The following is a 26590-nucleotide window of genomic DNA, read 5'->3' as shown; positions in this document are numbered from 1 at the left end:
ATCTTACTTCTTTTATTCAACCTAATTATTCGGAGGTCAATTCATGTCATTCATGTGTCAAAAGTTCGTTACTTTCTTTATGGCTAAACATTACTTATTCTATGAATATACCACAATTTGTCTACCCATTCACCAATTTATGGACATTCTGGCTATTTTGAATTTCAGATTACCACAAAAAAGCATCTGTGAATATTGTGAAGTCTTTGTAGGATGTATCTATTATTTCTCATAGGTAAATACTTAGTAATAAATGGCTAAATCATGTGGTGAGTTGATGTTTAATCTTTAAGGGAACTGCCAATCTGTCCTCCAAAGGGGGTACACCATTTTATATTCCTACCTGCAATGTCAACAGTTCAAATTCTTCCACATTCTCATTAATAGTTGTTGTAGTCAATCTTTTCATTTTAGCCATTTAATTTTAGCCATTCTGAGGGGCATACAGTGATATTTCACTGTGATTTTAATATGCATTTCCCCAGTGGCTAAGAATGGGACTATAACTTTTAGTCACTGGAAGAAGACTGCATCTATACAGGAGAACTAAAGAAGAAGACAAGGATATAGGAAGAAAATCAAGAAAATGTGGCATTATGGACATCAACAGAGAAATGACTTTAGAGAAAGCAGTCAATAGGATCAAATGATAATAATATGAGGATTGGAAAATTGTTTGGGATTTAATGAAATGGAGGTCACTAACACCTTTATCAAAATATGTTCCAGTAGCAATGGAATCCAGCGCTGCCTCCTTCAATTTTGAGAATGAGTACTATTGAACAGCCTGCTCAGGGCCCCTTCTCCAAGCTCCTGAGGTTAAAGCGCCAGCTGGTTCCTGTTGGGACAATTTCAGGTTTCTACTAGGTGTCACAAGTTTGGGAAGCCAAAATTCTGGTCCAGATTTACATAGCAAAGATTTATAGGGCATCTCAGAATCATCACCCCTGGGAGAAAGAGGAAAGAAGCAGGACTAAGAAAGAGAGAAATTAGACTGTGATGCAGTTTCAGCTAAGGCTAGGCCAAACCCACAGGGAGCTCAGAAGCTGAATGGCCCTTCAGCATCACCCCTAGCAGGCAAAGATGCTGAGCCTTCATTCATTACATGGACTAGTCATTGGATATGGCCTGCCCCAGGTGCGGTCTGTGGGCTAACTCTTCCTAGCTAAGAGGGTTCCTTTAGAGGTCTAACAGCTGAGTTCTGTCAGAAGGAGCACCCAAGTAGCCTATTCTCTTCCTTTTGAAGGAAGACCTGGTTGGCCCCCTCCATCATCCCCTACAAGGAGTTTCACCTCTAAGCTTCTAGGATCTAATCACCCCAACACTTCCCTTGGTCCTCTACCTAGGAATGGAAACTACTTCCTGCAGCTACTCTCTCTAAATTATTGCAGAGCCTCCTTTGTGAGTTATCCATTTTCTAACACCTGTTTAAGCAATTTAACTAGTTAAATTCTCTAATGCTGTTTTCCTAATAGTCCTCTGCCCAGATGACCCCAATAGTCACAGGAAAGGTAGGGAGAAGTGAGAAGCCCACACTTCTGAGTCTGGGACCAGTATAAGTAGGTATTGTAGGAGCAAGAATGATTGAATGATTTCTTCTACCTTTTCAGACTGCACCAGATCTGATTTCATGTCACACTACCATGCTAGGGAACTAGGTTGGCACATCTTAAGTATAAACAGTTCCTGTCTATTTATCAAGTGTCCAACACATTTATATGTAGTCACACTGGCTTCAGGAGTTGGACTATAATTCCCTGACTCTCGTCACCAGCATTAAGAAGCAATTAGAATACAGATCCACTTCTGGTATTCAGAGCACATTTTATTGACACAGAAAGACCATGATTCACTTTATTAATTTCATGGGGGAGTTTAGACACTAGTAAGCACCACTCTTGTAGTACACATGAACTTGATCACAAGGAGGAAGCAAACACGTCATAATTACCAAAATCCCACACTGACAATAATGCTTACCCCCCCAAAAAAAGTATTAAATACTTTAAATATACAAATCTAAAAATATGTTACAACATTTAACATTAAGATTTAATTTAGTTTTTTTTAATATGCTTTGCAATAAACTGAGTCTCTCCTTCTGATTCCCCAGTTATGTGAAGAAGTCCTTTCATTGCTTCTCCCTCAGACTTTCATCTTCTTCTCCTTTCTTGAGCAGAACGGAGGCTGAACAGATGCCCATAGCCATGACTATGACGCCTGCTCTGCAGCCCTCTTGTGCTGGCTCCGGACGTGGCCCTCCCTGCTGGGGGACACCTCCTTCTGCAGGTTCATTGTACTGGTCTTTCCAACTGTTTCAATCCAGGGATGCTGAAGAACCTGGTGGGCTGTGTAACGCTTTTTGGGATCCACCACCAGCAACCGGCTCACCAGATCTTTGGCAGCTATGAAAATAAGAGAAAGAGAGGGATATAGAGTAAATCCAGCTGATTCTGAATTTTTTCCTCCCCGGAAATATAATAAGAACCCCCACATAAATGTTAGTGTCTGGAGACAGCTAGGGAGACTGAGGAACTGAATTTTCATTTCACTTACTTTCAAGCAACCCACATTTATATTTATCCATGTGTGGACAAGGGCTACTGTGTTGAACAGCATGTTCAACATGGGATTTCTGTTAGCTCTCTACAGCCTCAGGGCCAGGCCCATCCCTAACATCTGTGCCCTCAGGACAAGAACACAAACAGAGGCTGCAAAACATATATCTGTAGAGATATAAAAAATGGTGCTGTATATGCATAATAAGAATTGTAATGCATTCCGCTATCATTTATTTCTTTTTTAAAAAAATCAATAAAATAAAAAAGAAACAAAAACGTGTTTTAAATCAGACCAACACATTTTTAAATAAAATATGGTCTCTCTATTCCTCAGTTGATAAATATATCTTCATATTGACAAAACTTGGAGGGAAAAAAGGTATGAAGAAATAAAGTAATAAATAGTACAGATTAAAAATCAATTTCATTTCCTGCCCACAACCATGGCTGATTTCTGAGGGATGTGGTGACACCTGATAGGTCAGGTGGCAGAGCGGGAGGACAAAGTATTTTTCTCTGGCCTGCTGGATCTCCCAGCCTGGCCCATGGAGCCTGCTCTTCCAACCACTCGAGGAATAGCATGAGAAGAAAATACATACTTTTAAAAATCTTTCTTAAAGGTTTAAAATCTTGATCTTGCTCAAGATCAGCTTTTCAGCCACCAATCAGTCTTTCCGAACCCTCTGTGCAGCCACCTCTAGAGCACAGGAGCCACAGTTGTCTCCTATCCCACCCACTAAATTCAACTTTTGCAAATTCCGCCCACAAAGTGCCCCAGTCCCATCCTGACCAGAATGACTCCTTCAAGGTCCTCAGGAGACTCAGAGGTTGAAATGCAAAATTTAAATTGAGACTTCTCAGACTCTCATGTTAGCACCGTGGGCTGGCTTGCAGGCTTTTGTATTCTAAGAACACTGTGGTCCAACAGAAGATGGAGACATTCTAGAACTGTTCTATCCACTCATGACAACCGAGCATTTGAAATCAGGCTAGTGAGATGCATACTTATCTACATAAGTATGTAGACATACAAAGTGTGACCTCATTTGTCCAATTGTATGTGGACAATTGGACACCTCACCTCAAGCTGTCTCTACACCCTCCAAACAGCCTTCCAGGGCCACCCTTTGGCATATTAGGAAGAGGCTGAGAGAAGAAGCCTCTCAGACCTTGAAGTGGGCTTGGGCCATTGGTCAGGGAAGAGGCACCTGGGCTCTGGGGGGCACATCCCCATGGCTGCACAGTCGCCTCACTTTGTGGAGAGGGTATAACCAAAGCAGAGACCACATAGGAATGGGGACCAGGACAGGAACTACCTATGCGCAAATCTAAGGACCATGCTATATAGGACTCCAGTTCCCAAGTTGCCATGCCTTGCTCCGATCAAACCCTCACTCCACCTCCAGCAAGCCGCGCCTCTCCTTACCTTATTAAAGGGGAAAGTGAAGCTTTCAGGGGGAGTTAGATGCTGGGGATGGAGGCAGTTCAATTAACTAATCTTGGAGGGCATGTTGAGAGCAAGTTGAAAAAACAAAGCCAGCATTCCTATTCTCCTTTCTAAGCCCAAGACTCAAAGATGCACAAACCCACAAGTATCCAGTTCTCGATTTTATGAAGGTGGTAACTAGTAGAGACAAATCAGTAGAAACAAGGAGAGAGATTCCATTTGAAATCAGACAGAATTAAAGACCCAAAGGGAGAAAACCCACACATTACCCAGCTCACTAAAAGGCAGTGGAGACCTACACCCCTTACCTTGCAGAGTCCCCAAACTCCTGATGCACCTGCAAGACCCTTAATTATACACATGTACATCAAGCACCTTCAATTCCTCTGTTGGAAGTACTTCTGGATATAAGATGGCCTTTCTCTTTCCAAATGAGAGTTATGTTTCTGATATTTTTCAGTTTTGAGGTTCTTTAATGGCCTTAAGGAAAATCAGTTGGTGACCACAACTAAGATTTTTTTTTCTTTAACTCTCAAAGCAAGTCATGTCTTCAGAGTGCTACATAAACCTTCAGGAAACTACTGAGCAAGTAAAGGTTAAGGCACAACAGGTGGACAGCCCAGCTCCATGCCAGGCACTGTGGTGGCCTTCTGTGTGTCTTCTCACATATTTATCTGAAAACCTCCTTTGAGGTCAGAACCCAGAGGGGATCCCAGCCCCACATCTCCTCCTCTCCCGTATATGGAAGCTCCTGATCTCACCATCAGAGATATTGTCCCAGTAAGGGGCAAGGAACTCGAAGTGGCCCAGCTGGATGATGTTAAAGAGCTCGTCCTGGTCCCTCTCAGGGCTGCGGAAGGGAGGGAAGCCACACAGGAGAATGTAGAGGATCACGCCGGCAGCCCACATGTCCACCTCCAGCCCATAACCTGCACAAACAAAGGCAGACACACAAGTCAACCTTAGACCAGACGGGATCCAATGTGAAGAAACAAATGACAGAGAACTGTAGTTCTAAATAGTTGTAAGTCACAGAGATCCTCAGCTCTCAATAAGCAAGGGCTGCTTCCAAACACGTGGCTTGGAACCACCCCTTCAAACAAGGAGTCACACCAGTGTTCCTCAAAGTCTGATCCTTGGACCACTGCCACTTTTGTGATCCTTTATGACTAGTCTTTGAGAAAATAAGCACAGAAATTGAAAGCTAGTGTGTGGAAACTTACAGAAGTTTGATAAGGTCATAACCTTCAACTAAATGATACATAGACACATCTCAGTGAACAGAACATAGATCAATGCAGATGTTGTCAAACGGTAAGTCACATGTGGCACAAGCTATATTCTAGCTACACACAGTAAGACCATTCATAAATCCACATTGTATTGGAAATTTAAAAACCTAAGCTACACCAAGAATAGTATGGGAATTACTTCTAGCCATCTATTTCCTACTCATTACCTTCTCCCTAATTAAAAAAAAAAATACATTGACCTTTTTAATGATTATTAGTAAGCATACAAGCATGCACACACACATATGCTTTTTTTTTTTACATAAAATCAGACATCGCATTGCATTTATCATATGTTATCCCCTATCTCATTCACCTAATATTATATCATGGCATTTCCTATGTAAGAATTTCTTATGAAGAATATAAAAATATACTCTTCATAAATGTGATTCATTAGTGCTGTCCACATATTATAATCTATTATTTTCCAATATTTTGACAAGTGTAAGGAATTTTCTGATGAACATCCTTACATACTAAATATTTACACACATCTAATTATATGCTTAAAATAACTTTCTAGAAATTAAATGCATGAAATAATATTTGATACAACTCCCAAAAGTTGTAGCAGGAATATATACACTTTTACTTTTTTTCCTTTAGAAAAGGAAAATACTTGGAAGCTTTAATGTGGAAGTTAGGTATTCGTTATTAATCCCCGGAGAAAGTGTGTCAAGATACAAGTATATATTAAGAATATATTAAGGGGCTGGGGTTGTGGCTCAATGGTATAGCACTTGTCACACATGCGTGAGACACTGGGTTCAATCCTCAGCACCACATTTTAAAAAAAAATAAGTGTTTTGTGTCAATCTACAACTAAAAAATTTTTTTTAAAAAAAGATATATTAAGGAGCTGGGCATGGTGGCACATGCCTATAATCCCAGTGGCTCAGGAGGCTGGGCAGGAGGATGGAGAGTTCAAAGCCAGCCTCAGCAAAAGCGAGGAACTAAGCAAATAAGTGAGACCCTGTCTCTAAATAACATACAAAATAGGGCTCCAGATGTGGCTCAGTGGTTGAGTGTCCCTGAGTTCAATCCCCAGTACCCCCTCCAAAAATAAGAATATATTAAGGGCCTAAGTCATTAATGATAACTTTTTGCCAGTTTTGATGGCATCTGCTCAGTTCTCAACCATCTTTCATTCTTGGTGGAGACTGATCTGCTGGGCCTCCCCATCATCTTGCAGTCTGCCCTTGGTTTCTGTAACACTGCCCTTTCCTGATCCTCTGCCTGCCTCCAGGCAGCCCAGTCCTCTGCCAACCCCTCCTTCTTTCTCTCATGCCAGAATGCTTGACCTTCCTCAAGAATCCATGCTTTGCTGTCCTCTGGCATCACTGAGGGGCTCACTGTCTCCCCAGTTCAGCCACCATTTTCATGAGTCTCAAAACCACATGCCCATCCCATGCCCCACCCTCCTTGCCAAGTGGATGGTTCCATGTATCCATCCCAATACAACGTAGAGCACACTACAATGTCACTGAACACACTACAATGTTAGTGTGTTCAAAATTTAACTCAGCCCATCCCTCAATCTCCCAAAAGAGCTTTTCCTTCCGACACCTGTTTTAGTTGATGTCACCACCAATATTTGGTTTCCCCACAAGTTCATGTTGTCTGTTTGCTTTTATCCAGTTCTTCAATGTTTCCATTCAAATATCTATGCCCCTTAGTATTTTCCTGTCCAATTTAAATCAGTGACCATATGAACCACATTTAAAACCAATTTTAAACCAATTACCATTAAGAGGCACATTCCAGTGGCTACTCTGCTGGACTTTCCAAGTTTAAACACCTTCCGGTTTGCGGTGACCTAGACTCAGTCTACCCAACCAAATGTACCTCTCTCAACTCTACTGAGGTATCTTTTCAATAACTCTATTACCCAACCTTGTACATGTTATAGTATCATCTAAGCTTCCGTGGTGCCTCTGTTGCTAGGAAACCACCCCTACCTTCTCCCTACCACCATACCTACAACCCATCCAGAGCCTTTCCATCTTACCTAGGAGGTAAACCCTTCTTCTAGAGTGCCACACTAGTTCAACAGTCATCCACATATGAAGAGTCATATAATAATTATTTCCTTTATATATATTTTGCAGACTATATTGCTAAAACAGTTCATTAGACCCTCACACAATATGCAAAGAGGTAACAAATATTCATGGAGTTTGAATTGGGATCCCTTTTTCCTTTAAAGGTAAGGGTTGATGAAGAAATTTTTAAACCAAGTACTATAGATTTCTTCCAGTTCTGTCCCTTTAGAGGTAGCCTTGGGTCAGCTGAAAAATGGCCTTATTTGATTCACATTCTCTACCATCTTTCATCTTACTGTCCTGCTTAGACACACACACATACACGCACTTGCACGCACACACACACACCTGTCCTCTGTAACAAGGGCAGCTCTGATGAGGAAAAAGTTCTCCTGCCTAGTCAAGGAAGCCTGTTCCAAATATTTCCATTAAAGTCTGAGTCCAAGCCTCAGTTCCAATTCTCTGAGATTTTAACTGCTCCATATTCAAAAATACTAAATACTAAAAATAAGACATTTGTTAGTAGGAGAGCTGAAGTCCCACAGAGAAATGTGTAACACTTACCTTTCTCAGAAAGAATTTCAGGAGCTACATAAGTCGGAGTCCCACACACAGTAAATATAGGTCTCACCACATGCTTTGCAAGGCCAAAATCAGCCAGTTTCAAGGTGGTAGATTTGTCCTCATTTCGCTGAACCTGTAAGGAACCAAAATCTCCAAACCATTAAAACTGTGATGAGAACTAAGGAATACTGATGAGACAACAAGTGTGCAAGGTCAAGGCAGGCAAAAAGTAAACCTACACAAGCTCGAGTTCAGCCAACTCTGACAAATCATCCAACTTGACACGTGCTCACATTTTCAACTAAAAAAACAAATGAGATTTATTGTTCCATCTACCAACATGGTAGACAAATGCAGTTATTTAATTTTTTTAATTAAATTCAGTCTTTCTGCTGCACTGGGAACATTGCAGTTCCCCAATAGTGCACTGTGGCTTGTGGCTACCATATTGGATAGTGCAGATATACACAACATTTCCATCATTACAGACAGTTCTTTTGAGCAGCATTGGAACAAAGATCAATGATACTTTGAGCACAGACTAGCTTTTGTAGAAATTATAAAAAGCCTGTGGGTACACAAAGGATGGACAGAAGTAGGGGAGAACTGGATATCAGAATGAACAAGTAAGCAAATAGTAGGAAAGGGATATAAAATACATGTCCTAATTGGGAGACAGGGGAGTCTTAAGAATCAAACATGCCAGGAATCTTTGAATAATTCTAAGTCCAAGATTGGCAGCTAATAGTTTTGGACAAATCTCTTTACTAATCTGACCCTCTGTTTCATTCATTAAAAGGAAGGAGCAGATCATAATTTCCAGCAAATACGATCATGTCAGGAATTCCACTCAATGTCTCTGATCCATCTAGAAAAATGTTTGGCCTAAGATGACAAATAAATATTGGGTCTTAACTTAAAAGAAAAGAATCTGAAGAGGTAAACCTAACAAGCATTTAGGTCACTATGCAAGAAATAATTAAACTAAAAATATATATTTTACATTCTAAAAAAAAGAAAATAAACAAACAATGGAAAGGCAACCCAGCAAATCTTGCTGCATGTTCAGGATGTACTATGGAAGTAGTTTCCACCTGGGGAGAAAAGTTAAATAATTGATGCAAATCAAAACTCCAGCCTCCTTCCATACTAACTGGTACCTACACAATCAGATCAAAGATCTGCCTATATCTCATCATAGAATCTGATTGCTTTGGACCAATGGTGAACTCAACACACAGATCCTTATGTGAAAATATTCTGTGATAAACCTGGGAAATTTTATCCAAGTAAGAGACTTACTGGTGCCACCAGACATATAACAGAAATTACCAACTTGTCTGCAGGCACACATCCTCACATCCCTTTTGGAACTGAAGCAAAGGCTCCCTAGGGCCCTAGAAGCATTTGTGGCAGGAGGACAATGGCACTCTGGTTTTCCCTGTGCCTCGTGAGCCATGGGCAACACCCGGCAATGGGAGGTGAAACGGCCATCCTGGCCAGAATCAGTTCTCTGCATTTGCTCTGGTTCCTGTCAGTGAGCTGACATCTCTATAAGCAGCATGTGTCTTAATTACTGAGCTTGAGTCATCACTGCACCATCTAATCAATGTCCTCCATAATTGACCAGACCAAATGGAAAGTCATAGATTTAGAAATAAAACACAACTCTGCATATAGAGACAGACATAGCCCAGTAGGAGACAACAGAATCATTTAGACTAGAAAATCTAGTTTGGAGGGGAAGAAAAACAAAATAGTGTAATGCCTAAAATTGCCAGATGGATCATTGATGTTAATGACATTTACTGGGTAACTACTGTTACCCATCCATCCTGTGGAGAGCGATGATTTGAATCATGGCCTCTGACTCTCTCAAGTAGGTCAAGATGGCCTGGTTGCTATGACAACAATGGCCTGAGGAAACTGTGCAAAGGTTCAGAGGTATCAGTCAAGGACTTGAGTTCAGACACTGACTCCCAGGACAGAGAATTCTGAGCAAAGCAAAATGACCTTAATGTCTTGCCAGGCCTACATCCCTCAGATTGCCTGTTTTGCCAGAACTTTCCCACAAATAACCTTTTGATGAAATCTAGATCATAAACATGCTGAGCTAGCTCTGGGTTACTGTATCTCCATCAGAGAGCAATGTCCCATCTGGCCCCATTTTTTTTCTCTCTCTGTGTGTCTGTTTGTCTTTTCTTCGTTCCCCATTGACCCTCATCCGATATCTTCTGAATTAATAGTCACAACTCAGAGAGAGATTAGAGGGGTGCAGCAATGACCCTCAAAAATATTTGTAAATATTCCCAACCAAATGATCAGCATTGATCCTACCAAAATAAGGTGTGTGTTCCTATTGCAAAATAACTGAAATATTCCCTTCCTCGTGGAAGCCCCCAATTCCGCTGAGCCAGTACCAGTAAGAGATTAGATGTTTTGGAAACCCAGACTTTTACTTTGAAAATGTATTATGTTAAATGTCCAGATGCCATTGAATACATTTTCAAAATGTCAAATCTGTTTTTAAGATACTGAATAGGCTTAACTGAAAATATATTATGCCTCCTCTTTCCTTTCCCTTTAGGTCTCAAGATCACCCCATAGCATCCACCAGGGTATGTGCAGGATCTAGAGGTTTAAGATGAATGTTTGTCTCTTCCCCAAAGTGTTTTCCATTCTTCTCCAACTTCTTCCATCAGGAGTGACTATTCTTCAGTGCTGTCATTTACTTCACCTCTGTAGGCAGCCTAATTACATTTAAGGATCGTGTGCTGATTGTGAATTTCTTGGTTTGGTTTTCGCTTTTCCACAGATATCTTACATTCCTGGCTTCAGAACACTTCCTGTCTTATTCCTTGAAATTAAATGAGTGATGTTCTCCTGGAATAATTTTCCTCCCAGATTCTATGAGAGTCCCCCTCCACAGAGGAGGTGCATCCCATGTTGATTCAGAATTTCCGCCCCCCACCTCTGTTTTCTAAATCTACCCTCCAGGGCAACGGTGAATAAGAACAGGTCCTTTCCAAAGATGGAAAACAAGTACCATGACCCCCAACACCACCAGCTCACCTTTTTTTTTTTTTTTTTTTTTTTTGCTTCTCTGAGTTAGCATCGCAGGATCCCCCAGATAATCTTTGGAAGATCGACTTCTCTGACCATCATCCCTTCTCTCAAGGCATCACTTGGGAGCTTATTAGAAATCTCAGTCACCCAGATCCACTCACACAAAATCAGCATCTCTGTAAGATCCCAAAGGGATTCACATGCACAGTCATGTTCTGGGATATCCTCATGCCAACGTGCCTCTTTTGGCCACAAATGCCCAGAATTGAATGCCACACACCAGATGAGATTCCATCAGGGTGGTAAGCCTCAGACATCCCAGCTGACCAATCAGTGGGTGGCCACTGGGGCATCCAAAGACCTCAATAAATGTCCCACTCCAATGCCTCCACTTCAGAAAGCCTTCCCGGACTTTCCTGGGCATGGTGGTGGTCCTGCTTGGAGCCCCCTGCCACACATCTTACCTTGCCCTCACCCGACACACCCCTGCCTCTATCTTCTGGTTTAGCTAAACTCACTGTTCTGGGTCATGTTTCTGCTGGGGCTGTTGGAGGCTACCTTTAACTTCCCAGGGTGTAAGGATTGCTTCATACAGCGTAATGACTGTTGCCTGTCTGTTTCCAGCCACACCAAAGTGTCCTGCTCAGAATCCAAGTGATCTGTACTACTGACATAAGCATGCAGATAACCCATCTCTAAATACAATTTAAAGCCTCAAGAGGAATCTTCATTGTTCTGAATGATTAGCCTCCACTCTGTCCTTCCATGGCACATCAATTTAAATATGATCTTGCAAATTTTTTTTTCACTTCTGAACAGAAGATGGCAGCAGAGTATATACCAAACATCACACGCTGCCTTAGGAGGACCCTGCTAAAGCTGATTATCTTTGCTAACTTCTTACTTGATCCTTCATGGTTCTTTTAACCCTTTCCTTCCAAGGTTCATTTTCAACTAGACACAAGAACTAAAATATCTTGGAAACCAAATCACATTAAAATGCCAATGCCTGAAATCAATTCATATTCTAGCAGTAAAAGACAGCATAATCAAAAAATGGCTGAAAAAATCAGTAGGAGCAACATCTTCCCAGGGACCTGTCATATGGATAGCCTATGACGTGACCTGGAGACCTACATATCACACCAGCTTTTTTATGAATTAACATCTCATATTCATTTGGCAAATATTAATTAGATGCCAAGCACATGCCAGGCACTGCTGTAGATATTGAGAATAGCAGGGTACAGTGGCGCGCACCTGTAATCCCAGAGGCTTGGGAGGCTGAGGCAGGAGGATCACAAGTTCAAAGCCAGCCTTAGCAATGATGAGGTGCTTAGCAACTCAGTGAGACCTTGTTTCTAAATAAAATATAGAAAAGGGCTGGGGATGTGGCTCAGTGGTTAAGCGTCCCTGGGTGCAATCTCCCGCACCCGCCCCCACCAAAAAAAATAGAACAGTGAATAAAACAGACAATGTTCTTGCTTTAGGATGCTTTCTTTCTACTTATAAATAATATTTAACTAAATAGGTGATGTCAGGCAGTGATGAGTATTGAGAAAAAGTGGGATAAAGCTTATGTTGTCTAGAATAGTATCCACTAAGCACATGTGGCTATTTATGTTTAAATAAAATTTAAAGTCCAGTGCCTTAGACACACAAGGCATATTTCAAATGTTCATGGTGCTACCAGACATTGGATTTCAGCAATAACATGAAAAAGACACAGGACATTTCCATCATCACAGAAAGTTCTACTGGACCGTGTAGGCACAGGCAGTAGCAGGGACTGAAAATTTTAAACAGGGTGGTTTAAGGAAGGACTCCCTGAGGAAGTGAAAGAAGTTGGGGTGAGTTTTCAGGTAGAGGAAATAGCAAGTGCAAAGGCTCAGGAACAGCAAGTGGGGTGGAGCAGAGCAAATGGGGGGATGAGAGGTCAGAGAGGAGCCTCAAAAGGAAGACCTGGGCCACATTATGCAGGACCTTCTAGGTCATGGAAATGAACTTGACTCATTCCCTGTGGCATGAATCCAGTGGCAGCTGCAAGCATGTCAGTCACCATGATGTACTCTTTCTAACTCATTATCTAGCTCAGAGGTGGCCAGTCCTGCAGAACACTGAACTGTGGGTGCTTCCTGGGTCAAATCTGCTAACCTCATATTCCACAGCACATTTTACATCACCACCAAGTTGTCTGATTGGATGAGAATCTCAAAGTCAAGATGCTGAAAACATCACTCTGACCCTGCTCCTCTCCCAGAATTCCCCAACCTGAGAATGGCTCCATCATCACATAAAGATATCAAAAAGATATCACACCTCAACTTAAAAAGACACAACCCACATTTTCTCTACATCCCCCTCAGCTACTGGACCATTTCTATAATCTCCTTTACATGTACACACACACACACACACACACACACACACACACACCCTTGCAACAAGATGCAACCTACAGTGTTCCACATTCCATTCTGTCCCTTCAGATGACCATTTCTCTCTGCTCACCTCTGTGCCCCAAGACCAAACCACCACCACCTCCTGCTGGAGCCCAGCAAGGAGCCCACCCCAGGTAAGGCAGAGGGCTCCTCACCCCTGACCCTCACATAAGCTTGAACACATGGGACTTCTGGAAGGAGACAAAACAGAACTAGGGGATGCGTGTTGATGCAGTCAAACAGGTCGATCTCAGATCTCAGAGGCTTGTAGAAAAGATTCACTGAGCTGCTCCCTCAGAATAAGGGCATTTTTGAGAAACTTAATCTTGGATCCTCAGATGGCTCACAAAAGTACGCTCTTAGATGAAAACTCACACAAACACAGGCATTAAGAGAGCAATAATGCTGGTGGGACTGCAAATGGGTGCAACCACTATGAAAAGCAGTATGGAGATTCCTCAGAAAACTCAGAATGGAACCACCATTTTGATCCAGCTATCCCACTCCTTGATTTCTTTTCTTTCTTTTTTTTTTTTTTGCATTTTAAGACAAATATTCTTTTATTTCTATTAAACTGAATATACAATTATTGTTCCCTAGGCAACCAACTTTTGCTTATAACTACAATTTCACGTTAACAAAACACAGACAGTGAAAAGACAACTTTGATTGTGAAGATCTAATTACAATAATAAATAAAATAATTTATACAAGTTTTTTTGTGACTTTTCTATGGGGGTCATATTCATTAAAGCCCTAGAGGCTAGTTTTGGCTTAACCCTTCTCTAGTAGGAATGACTCTTGATTTATTTCCTTTTGTTACAAAAGCAAATTTTATTTTGTTTTTAAAAATTGCTGGAGAAGGAGCAGTTATATTGTACCTCCACCAGTTAGTGCACTAAGTGAATGGCAAACTCTGATACCCGCTCAAATATTTTCTGGATAGTCTATGTCGTAAAACATGTAATAAACAGTCATGGTATTGGGGATATTATCTCTTTCCATATTTGGTTTAATTTTACTTCAAAGTGCTAACTCTGTAAACTAATAACAGTGGTTTCTGATGAGGGGGTGAAAACTGCTTAATTACCAGTGGGTTGTTTACTACTCTTACCCATATTCCCTTTAAAAGTAATAAAAAACCTGTAGTGAATTTTCTTGACTCTAATGCTGTCCTCTTTACCCTGCCTGAACCAGCTCCCACTGCCAGCAATGGGTTAACCAAAAGTAACCGCAACACTATTATCTTAGGTCGATTTCTATCCAAAGGACTTAAAATCAGCATACTACAGTCAATGCAGCCACATCAATGTTTATAGCAGTTCAATTCAAAATAGCTAAACTATGGAACTAACCTAGGTGTCCTTCAATAAATGAATGGATAAAGAAAATATGGTATATATACTCAATGGGATATTACTCAGCTTTAAAGAAGAATGAAATTCTGGCATTTGACAGTAAATGGATGGAGTTGGAGAATATCATGCTAAGTGATATAAGCCAATCCCAAAGAACCAAAGGCTGAACGTTGTCTCTAATATGTGGATGCTAATTCACAATAAGGGTTAGGAGGCACTAGGGAAGAATAGAGTTACCTTAGATTAGGTAGAGGGGAGTGAAGGGAGGGGAGGAGAAGGAATGTGGGGATAGGAAGGATAGTAGAATGAAACAGACGTTATTACTTTATATACATATATGACTGCATGACCAATGTGATTCTACAACATGTACAACCAGAAAAATGAGAAATTATACCCCATCTATGGGTGATGTATCAAAGCACATAAATGCATTCTACTGTCATGTATAACTAATTAAAACAAATACATATTTTTATAAAAGAGAGCAATAAGGAATTGGTGTTATTAATCTTAACTAAATAACCTGAACTAAAGGCCTGTCTCATTGTGTTTTTCTTTAGTGACCTCATGTTATTGCTGAGATCCATGTTTCCTGAATTTATTAAGTATAGCCTAACAATATATACTTTATGGTTTTTATCAATTTTTAATTAATGCAATCGGTATATAAAAATACCCATGATTCTTAGGCCATTAATGAGAGGTCAAGGACACCTCTGTCTCAGAAGCTCAGGGGAAAGGAGATTGAAACTGGAACTGGTAGAAGCTTTGCTGATCAGGGAGAAATGTGTATGACCGAACAAATAGCAGCAAGGATCACTGAGTCCTTCTTGCATATCAAAGTAGAAGTAGAAAAATAACTCAGGGAGTTGAGATCAGCACATCGATTCAGCTCATCTGCTTTGGAGGGAGAATGGACAAGGACTGTATCTGGCTGCTGTCTATCCTACTAGGTTTTCCTTGCCCTTGGGGACAGCAGTCAGTGCCCTATCCTATCTGTACTCAGCAGCTAAACGTCTGGACAAGTCTGTCCTTCCTGAAATCAATAAGAGGCCAGCAAGAGGGTATCACCTTGTCCTCAACCAAGCCGTGACCTGTCCCCACCACCCTGCCACCATTTCTCCTGGATTTGGATGGTCTTCTAGCACTCCAGAGCTATAACAGCTGGGCTGGGGGCAGGAATATGGGTTAGGGAAATGAGCACTCTGCAGGTCAGATAAGGGGCAGCAGCCTGCCCACCCTTCTCATTCCTTTCAGTCCCGTTTCCAGAATAAGAGCCTACCCTCTTTTGCCCTTGTTCTGGGAGGAAGGGATTTTCTTAAATGACTGTGCTCACACGCCTGACATCCTTTGATCCCTTCCCCCATCTGCTCACCCAACTCTCTTTGCTGGATATGATTTCTCAGCCACTGGCTATAAATAACCTGGCCTGTCCACTTCCTGTCCTGAGTGAACTGGTCTGAGCAGCATCACTTAAGCTTCTGTTTGCCTCCTCCCCTTCTTCCCCAGGGCCTAGCCAACACCACCAAGCAGATTCTAACCTCTTCAGGGAACACACTGGCAGAAGAAGCAATTAACATGGATATTTCTGCAAACTGGAAAAATCTCATAATTAAAACTTCTTTTGTGAGATCTCAGGAGTCCAAATAACCCTAAGGGAAGAGGAACACTAGCATCTTATCAGAAATGTGATCAGTAGAAACAGATGAACTTGGCAATATAGGCCTGAAATTTTACTCTCGGGCCTAATTATCAGACGGAGATATTTCTGTTGATTAAAACAATGTAATATGCTTGCTATATTTGTTAAGATCTCTTAGCACATTCAGAAAACTTCTAAAAGCAGAGGCAGTTACAATTGACCACATAATCAAAAGTTAGTTCTCACATAATCACTTTCCCAAGCAAAAGACAGGTCTCAATAGAGACAGCAGCCACATATTAAAGGAAGAAAGGGTTTGGTGAGATGAATACATAAAGAAAATGTGGGATATATACACAATAGAGTTTTACTCAGCCATAAAGAAAAATGAAAGTATGGCATTTGCAGGAAAATGGTTGAAACCTGAGAACATTATGTTAAGCGAAATAAGCCAAACTCAGAAGGTCAAGAGTCATGTGTTTTGTCTCATATATGGAAACCAGAGAGAAAAAAGGAAAAGAAAGGTTGGGGTTTGAGGGGTTTCATAAAAATCAAAGGGAGATCACTAGAGGACAAGGACCAAGAGGTGGGATGTGGAGAGGGAGAGTGTTAGGGAGTGATTCTGGTCAAATTATATTCTTATATTGTGTGCATGTACAAATATGTAACAACAAATCCCACCATATGTACAACTATAATGCACCAATAAAAAATGTGAAAAGAGAAAAAAATTTAAAGGATTCATTGAATACAAATCAAAGCAACTGAAGAACATGAACTGATACACAGTATATCATCTTGGAAAAAAATTTTGCAATATAATTATCATATCTGCAAGCTTAGAGAGGACAGCTTTCTAAACACAGACATCTGCCAATTGTCAAATCCAACATTATCTTCATCTGTCTAAAAAAATCAGAAAGCACAACATCAGATAACATTTATATTCCTGATCACAATATGTTAAACTTTTCATCCAGAAAAAGGACAAACATGTTTTATTTTGATAAATAAAACCTGACACACTACCCACAGGAGACCAAATATATTAACCCTTCCTTCTAAAGATGGCTCAAAGCCGGGCACAGTGGTGCATGCCTGTAATCCCAGCAGCTTGGGAGGCTGAGGCAGGAGGATCTTGAGTTCAAAGTCAGCCTCAGCAACTTAGCAAGACCATAAGCAACCCAGTGAGTCCCTGTCTCTAAATAAAATACATTTTTAAAAAGGGCTGGGGATGTTGCTCGGTGGTTGAGTTGAGTGCCCCTGAGTTCAATCCCTAATACCAAAATAATAATAATAATAATAATAATAATAATAATAATAATAAGTGGCTCAAATCTGTAGCTTTCTGCAGTCTCTGCAGAAGACATACCATCATACATACAAAAATTTGTTTGAAAAACAGTAGACTTTCTTCAAAATCAGAAAAGAGAAAAAGGTCTAAATATCAATTAAGATCAATACTAATCAATATCTCATGTTGGACTGAAAAATAATAAGGAGATTTGCAAACTGCAGAATAGCAGTTTGCAAATCCCTTCTCTCTCTCTCTCTCTCTCTCTCTCTCTCTCTCTCTCTCTCTCTCACACACACACACACACACACACACACACACACACACACACACACCATTGCCCCAAACCACTAAAAGCATATATGTACTGATATTTAAGTCCATGAAGAATTGCCAAAAATCTTTTCAGAGGCAATCAGCTCATCCATATTAAACATTCCTTACAGTGCTCCTACTTCTTGCAGCAAACTCCTTTGTGCCATCTACACCCATCCATTTAAAATTGTTGGCAAAGTCCCTTCCCACAAGTAAGAGCCTGGATTGCCCAAGAGATGGGCCCAGCCATGGGTTTTAGGAGCGTGTTAGAAAATACAAGCTTAGCTAATTGTCCCCAAAAGAAAACAGTCTTCTAGGGCAAAGGATCTTGTTCCACATATTTGAGAACTTGTATAACTGTGATAATGCTTTAGGAGGCACATGGCCAAAATGTTCAGCTCATGGGACCTACTCATGCCTCTAATTAGAGTCTTTCCTGCTTTAACAATTTGGTGGAAACAGCATTCATTTATTTAAAACACACATTCACACATATGCATCTCTGTTGCAATTCCAAAGATCACAATAAAAAGTTCATAGCACATTAAAAAAAAAAAAACTTGAGCTCAGGCACAGAACAAAAATACAGAGATAATTTTTAAAAATGAGTTAAGGAAGGACATCTAGTTAATGCAAAAAAAAAAAATTCCTACGAGAGTATTATTTGAGGGTAATTCAGACCACTCAGGCACCTAGCCAAATTACTTCGGCAATTTTGAAAATTGAGCAAAAACAAGATTGCTTGACTCTCTGGTCAACATAGACCTCATTTTGCCAAGTAATTAGCTTGATTCACTCTGTGTTTTAGTCTGCTTGCGGAAACAGTTTAAGACTGGTTCATGTGCTGGAGTTACATTTGCAGGCCTGGTCTACCGCTGAAAATTCAAGGAAACCAGCTACACCCCTGCTTCCTCCCTGCCCCCAAAGAGGGCTCACTGAAATCATTTTGTCTCCATTTTCGATTGCTTTGTCTGCAGCAATATGGCTTTCAGTGCTTCCTGTGATAGCTACCTTGACATCAGAGTTGTTTTCAATGTGACAACAATGACAGCAGCTGTCACTAGTGAACCACTGGCTATCTCCCAGGTGGTGTGCTATGATTGTTATTCATCCATCCAACCCGTGTTATTTATTAAATGTCTACCATGTGACAAAACTGTTCAGGTTTCAGGGTATAGTCTGAATAAAACAGAGCCTCTGTGGTCCTGGAACTCTCTTCCCAATAAGAGAAAGAAAACAGAAAAGTAAAGAATGTTTCAGGTGGTGGTCAGGGCTATGAGATAGACAGAGGGGAAACAGGGAGGTCAGTGGAGATGAGCAAAGGGATCGGGGAGGGAGGAGAGGAAGGAGAGGGAAGTTACTGGGGAATGAGAGTGATCAAATTATGTGCATGTAGAAATGTGGCATAATGAAGACCACTCTTATATAGAGTTAAAATATACCAATAAAAATTAAAATAGAAGAAATTAAAAAATTTAAATTAAAAAAAAAGTGGACTGCAGATGCCAGATGGTGACCCTGTGACACTGCTGTCCTGACAAAGACTTCCAGGGAAGCACTTTTGATCAAACCTGCAGGGCTTATCAACTCACTGCAAAGGGGAGAATGCACCATTGGGACCTGGCATCTAAGCAAGAGGGTGTTCAAAGGACCTATCATGAGACTGGGCTGTGTTACATGATTTGGGGGAGAGTTCAAGAAAGCAGGTGTTTGCTCTGGATAGTGTCAGGAGGTAGGAATCATTCTAGGATGGGGTACCTTAACAATTCCCATTTGGAGGTGGGAGGAAGGAGGCAAGGCAGCCTCTGATATTAGACAATAGCAGAGCTGGGAGCAGTGGCACATGCCTGTAATGCCAGCAACTTGGGAGGCTGAGGCAGGAGGATGGTGAGTTCAAAGCCAGCCTCAGCAAAAACAAGGCGTTAAGCAACTCAGTGAGACCCTGTCTCTCAATAAAATGCAAAATAGAGCTGGGGATATGGCTCAGTGGTTGAGTGCCCCAGAGTTCAATCCCCAATACCAAAAAATAAAAGAGTAAACTTGGCTCAGAGGCTCAGAGAGGTAAGGGGCTTATCCCGAATTGAGTAACTAAGAAAGCCAAGATTCAAACCCAGGGTATCTAACTCCAGGGTCAGCCCTTTACCACTCCACACACACAGACACCTGCAAAATATTATCCCTTTAGAATTCCTTGGCAAAGTATTATCCTCAAAAGGGCCATAGGAAGGGTCTCAGTGGGAAATCAGTCAATGGTAGGCACCAAGCCTGGGCGGAAGTTTCCACCGTGGACGAGAGGATGTGCAAAAGGTCAGGAAATTAAGTCTGCAGGGTCATCATCAAAGCAAACTTTTTTCTCTCAGGGATGGAAAAAAACAGTTTTCATTTATTAAATTGCAATGTTTATTTTTCAGTAATTTCATCAAAACCAATTTATCTCAGCCACGTAGGAACTCTAACTAAAGTTTTAAATATTGGAACAAGTATGCTAAAATAACATAAAAGTCAAGTATGTAAAGGTAAAAGGATATGAAGCAATTAATATTTATTTTTAAAAATTCATTAAAAAAAAAAAAAAACTATCCCACAGCAACAAAAAACGAGGCTTACCAGGAGGTTTTCCGGCTTGAGGTCCCGGTGGACGATATTCTTGTCGTGCAGGTGGACCAGGGCTTTACATAAGTCCATGATCATGAGGGCAGCATCAGGCTCAGGAAACTTCACACTTTCTATGATGGCATCAAAAAGGTCCCCTCCCTGCACATACTCCATGATCAGGTAGATTTCTGTTTCCGCTTCATAGACCTCATGCAATTTCACTATGTTGGGGTGAGAGAGGCTCTGGATGATTAAGATCTCGCTGTCAACTATGTCCTCCTTACCCTTGAGTTTGGACTTGTCAATAATCTTCATGGCATAGGCCTGCCTGGTCTCCCGGTGCCTGCACTCCTTCACCACGGCGAAATTCCCATCCCCGATGACCCGGCCCGTCTCGTAGTGCTTCTCCACGTGTGCTGAGATGATGCCCGCAGGTCGAAGCTTCCGGCCACTGGGCCGTTCTGGCTTGTTCTCTTCTGGCCTTGTCTTGGGCTCCTTCTCTACCCTACCAGGCATCTCATCTCTGAGAGCCACCTTTCTCCCTCCTGATGCACCTGGCTTCTTCTCCCTCTCTGCCTCCTTCTCTTCCTCTCGGGTCCTGGGGACCTTCTCAGCGTCAGCCTGGGGCTCTCTCAGGAGCCAGCTACTCTGCTTGCTCCTGCAAACGTGCTTGGCATCTTTCTTCACATCCCTCTGCCCCTCTTCTGCAGCTGGTGCACTCTCCACAACGTCCTTCTTGGCCTTGGTTGCCCCCCGATGGTGGCTTTCCTGATCCTCTGGGTCTCTGTCTGCTTTCTTGTCTGGGTTCTTGCCGGGTCTCCTCAGCTCTTGAGTGGGATTCCTGGGGCTGTTCCTGTGGCTGTCACCTCTCCATCCTTCCTCCCCGCCCACAGGGTTTGCCTCGGGAGACCTCCTGCAGCTTCTCGTCCTCACCAGCTTGTCCACGTTGTACTTTGGGCACTTGCCCATGTCCAGCTCGCTGGTCCCCAGGGACAGCCTCTCCCGCTCCAGGCTCTGCTGGATCTCCCTCTCTCGCTTGCACTTCTCACACCTGATGATCTCCCCGGAGGTCTTCTCGATCTCCACCCCCAGGTGCTTCTCCCCACTGCCATTCCTCTCTTCCAGAGTAGTTTCCCTGGGTGGCTTGCCACCCGCTTCAGACTCTTGTTTTCCCCTCGCCCACTTCTTCTGGGCCCTCACCTTGTCCTCCAGCACCAGCTCCTGGGGGCACTTGCCCTGGTGCCCAATGGCTGTCTTGCTCCGGGCAGCCTCACTGCTGCTCCCGGTCTCCCCACAGTGATGACCCCCTTTCAGAGTCTTGCCATAAAGTCTGCTTCTTAGCCTTGGAGAAGGGACCCGGCTGTGCTGGGTCAATGTCAGGGTCCGGTTTTTGTTAGGATACAGCTCTTCTATAGCCACCTGAATGCTCTTCAATGTCAAGGGTTCTTTGCCCATGGCTATGAAAGCATCCCCTTCCCTGAAGAAATCAGAGACACTCCTGATTTCCCTGCCCTTCAGGTTAAACAGTTTTCTCACACGATCATTCTTCCACCTGGGAAAGCCCAAGGCTTCAGAGATGTCTGCTATGAGCTGCTCGAACGTCTGCACCGACCGCCTGTTGAGGAGCAGGGTGACCTTGCGGAGGGGCTGCCCGCCCAGCTTCACCACGGTCACCACCCTGGGCTTCAGGGGGCTGTTCTCAGCCTGGACCGAATGAAGACCATTCTGGGGGCTGAACATGGGCATGACAGAACCTCGAGCTCCCAAGAATGGTTTCTCTGGGTTTCCTCGGCCAGGAGGCAGCCAGGTGCCCTGCAGCCTTCTCTCTGTGATTTTCGAGCTTAAATATTTCAGAGAATGATCACATAGGCCTCGATGACCTGCAACAGAAAAAAGACAATTGCACATCAGTTGAGGTGGGTTCAAAGAGCACTCAGACTCCACCAGCCTTACTAAAGATTCTTATTCTACTATGATAGCTTATAAGTGTGGTCTCTGGGGGTCCCACTTGAAATGATGGAGTCCTTATATACCTTATGTCTCATCCCCAGTCTTCTCTATGAGAGACCAGCAATGCAGAATAGAGTTAGCACTGGGCTGCGGAGACTCCTACAGCCTCTTAGTGACCCACTACCCAGAGTAGCCACACATTGAGGGCCTTCTAGGGGCGGGGGTTGGCTCTATGCATACAATCCCAGCTTCCCCAAAATGAGTGGGCTTCAGGGACCTAGACTAAGACACTAGACCCAAGCCACAGGAACATCCTGGAAAATTATGGATGTTCACTATGGCAGATACACCTGCCTCTTTGCAGTTTTCCCAGCTAGATTTTCAATTCACTCAGCTAAGGCAACAGGGGAAGTGGTTTTGGTCACAAGGTTTGAGTCAGACCCAGATTTTAATCCTGAAGTAGCCACTGACTACTATGTGAACCTAGGCAAATCACTTTTGTTTCAGTTGTTTCACCCATAAAGCAGGAACAATAACATCTTCCTCCCAGGATTTTGTGAAGAGTACGTAAGAAAATGATTATAGTTCCCTTAACACAGTGCTTGACACACAGCGAGGACACAGTAATTGCCAGTTATCAAGACGTTCCTTATAACCTTAATATCTATTGTGTATTATAATTTCATTTAACCAGTGACATTACTGATAAAGTAAAAGTCTATAGTGCACAGCCTTGCCTAGCATCATGAGAAATGCTAGCCCTGATGTGGTGGGTATTTCTTACTCTTAATTGGGATGATCTTGCATTAGACATTGGCAAAATAAAATTAAAGGAGGCTTTTTGATCTAAGTTTAGAAACTTCCTTCTCCGGATGTTTTTTTTTTTCCTCCACTTATTAAAATAAGAAAAGGAGTTGGGTGTGTAGTTCAATGGTAGAACACATGCTTTAGCATGTGCAAGACCCTGGATTTGATCTCCAGTACTGGAAAGAGAGAGAGAGAGAGAGAGAGAGAGAGAGAAAGGAACCAAGGACTTATTAATGTTCAGAGCTTAAATAATGAGAATTTACATGAATAAAATAAGATTTCAGATTTCCTGACCAATTGCACCCAGTCAGAATTAACTAGCAGAGGCAAAATTGGTTCAATTTCCCCAATTTCTATCCAGGTTCAGAAAAAGAAATCAGAAAACAGAATCTGTAATTTAATTAAGCCGTGAGGGTTCGTGAGAATTGTTAAAGTCATCCCAAAGGATCCATATTTCATACCTTGCGTATAGGAATCTGCCACATAGGTTTCCTTTAAAAAGAAGTTAAAAAGCAATTATTTGTAAGTATGTTTGAGTCAACTATAGCAGAAACTCCAGTTGTGCCAAGATGGGCAGTTTGGCCCAGCATATTCACACAGAATGTTTTTTGTTTTTTAATTATAACATACAATCTGTTCGGAGATGATTTCCATCTAGACACAGGTGTCAGATCAGATGACAAGATAGCGGCTGGTACTGATCTTCCCACATGCCACAAATTTATGAGCTTAACAATCACATTTACAGTTAAGGGATTTATTTATGGAAATCTGTTATCTTTTTTTCTTCTCACAATCCTTCTAATGGCTCTGCCTGCATTAAGGAACTGAAAAAAGGTGACCTTCAAATACTTGTAAGCAAAGGGCTGAGGTTCTCATTCATCTTGCTTATGGTGTTTCACAAGGAGCAGGACCCTGAACACATATATGTTAAATTAAGCAAATGAGGTCCTAATTATTTTCTCTGAGAAGACAGTGACAGAGAAAAGTATCTTAGTCAATATCTCAGACTGGGGTTTTCCCAGCAGAGGAGGGGAGAGGATCAGGAAGCCCTAGGGATAGACCACTAGATGAGGTCAGAGGAAGGAGGACACACCAGAAAAACTTGGAGACATCAAGAGGCAGATCAAGTGGAAGTTCCAGGAAAATGAGCAACCAAGGGCACTTGAAGGCCAGGATATAGACACAGACATAGACACAGATACATAAACACAGACCTAGGCATAGATGCAGACATTAAGTTGGGCCTTTAACACTAGATGAGTGCTGAGGGCCATTGCCAAGTAGGAATGATGCATCAAAATTTCCTTGCCAGCATACCCCATGTTGCTTAGAAGAAGGACTCACGGAAATGGACTTGCCTTGGACATTCGCTGTGACACTGCATGTATGTTTGAGAAAGGTGACCCTGCTCAAGGACCAGGGTGGATCCAGGTTTAGGGTGTATCCTGCAGGTTTCAGGAAGTATCCCGGTTTAGGACAATTTGGGTTTAGGGCGTTCCCGGTTTAGGACAATCTGGGTTTAGGGCAGTTCCAGGTTTAAGGTTATTCCTGCTGGGAATAGGGCGTATCCTGCTGCCTGAGTTCCCGTTGAGTTCTCGTGGGATTCAGAAAGTATTTGGAAAAAAGCCTGGTGGAGTAGGTGATTTTGGGCCCAGAACTTGGATTTCCCCAGAACGTGTGTAGAGGCCGGTGTGAGTTCGGGAATAAAGAATTGCTGTTTGAATCTACAAGGTGTGTGGTGGCTCGTGATTCTGTGCCCAGCCAGACTGTGGCAGATGAGGTGGAGGACCCCAGCAGAAGGGCTGAGAAACCATGGTATAGGACTGGTCAGGTTGTCCATGTGGACATTCAGGTTATGACAAATGAAGGTGAAACTCCAGGAACGTTCTCATCCCCAAGGACACTGTGCACCGAGGACTTCAGGCTCACCACAGCAGCATTGTTCTGGTACCTACCCCAATCAACCGGACTAGAAAGCCAAAGGCCAACCAGCATCTATTCATCTCCAACAATCTACTTGCAAAATCAATGAAACGGAGTTATATGAAATTGCCAGTAGGTCTATCAAGTTTGACCTACACAGATCAGAAATTTCAAAAGGCTCCAGCTAATCTAAGAGAATCCATACTCTGTCCCTACATCGATAATAAATTGTTTACAAAGCTACAAAAGGTAGAAAGAGCAAAAATTAAACATCCCAATCGCCAGCCCTCAGCCACCAAGCCAGCAGCTTCCCAGGAAGCTAGAGAGAGAGGGAGGGAGGGAGAAAGGAAGAGAGGGAGGAATGAATTTCCACAAGGAAATCTGCCAAGGTAGCACTTATTAAGAAAACTCATACAGGCAGGGAAGAGAAAAACATTTCTTCAGTTTGATAAAGCTTCATTTTAGAGTTGTGCAAAGAACACTGAACACAGAGTCAGACTCTACGGCCCTACCAGGCTCTTATTATCTGGATGCCTCTAGGAACATTATGTAATCTTTCCAAACTCAGTTTCCCCACCTGCCAAACAGAATTAATATCTCACTCATGCTGACCTAGATGGTCAGCTTGGCCTAGATGGGCACTCCACCCTGCTTATTCCTCATCCACACACTCTAAAAGAAAATAGGACTCGTACCCTTAGGTTTTCCCCCAATCCATGTACATCTCAAAGTCATACAGAATGTGATGCTGAATGTGACTCAGACAGATGGATTTGCTGTTCACGGGGCAATTGAAATAGAAAGCCAATAGGAACAGGACAATAAGAAACACTCCAGCAAACCTCAGCACATAGGGGGGAGAGAGAGAGAGAGAGAGAGAGAGAGAGAGAGAGAGAGAGCAGCTTCCTGCTCACTGATCTGAGGCTGCCCTGACTGAGGTGAGAGCCAACAAACTCCAAGTGAACCAGCAAGGTCTAGTGGGGCTGGGCCCTAGAAATCAAGTTTCCTAATTGCTGCCACAGGTCAGATGAATTCGCATAAATAGACTCCCCATCACACTAACTGAGCTGAAAAAGTGACTGCAAGTCACATTAATCCACTTTCCTGTCTAACTACCTATTATTACTTTCTTCCTTTATATGATTACTACTCTCCTAATCTTCAAGTTTAGGAGAGTGAGACATTTGTAGAGAAGTAACAGACAAAGGCAAAGGGTTTGGGGCTTCTAGGGGCAATAAAAGTTAAACATACAGGGGAGACTAATGGAAGCTAAGAATTAAGTAA

At 42.3% G+C, this 26590-nt stretch overlaps 1 protein-coding gene across 1 annotated transcript in view; it reads right to left on the bottom strand.

Annotated features, from left to right (window-relative positions):
* Positions 1 to 1637: 1637 nt before the first annotated feature.
* The window catches only part of DCLK3 (doublecortin like kinase 3), a 41750-nt gene continuing 16797 nt past the window's right edge, over positions 1638 to 26590 (bottom strand). The window contains exons 2-5 of the mRNA XM_081284040.1: positions 20636 to 22503; positions 7910 to 8042; positions 4770 to 4937; positions 1638 to 2405 (exon numbers count right to left, since the gene is read on the bottom strand). Of these exons, the coding sequence (XP_081140166.1) occupies positions 2212 to 2405; positions 4770 to 4937; positions 7910 to 8042; positions 20636 to 22503 (2363 nt within the window). The 3' untranslated portion in view covers positions 1638 to 2211. The remainder of the gene's footprint in view (positions 2406 to 4769; positions 4938 to 7909; positions 8043 to 20635; positions 22504 to 26590) is intronic.

The sequence above is a fragment of the Spermophilus citellus genome, assembly GCF_964194105.1.
Source record: "Spermophilus citellus genome assembly, chromosome: 3".
Taxonomy (NCBI): domain Eukaryota; kingdom Metazoa; phylum Chordata; class Mammalia; order Rodentia; family Sciuridae; genus Spermophilus; species Spermophilus citellus.
Note: the sequence above shows the minus strand (reverse complement) of the source record. Positions and strands in the feature narration are given on the sequence as shown.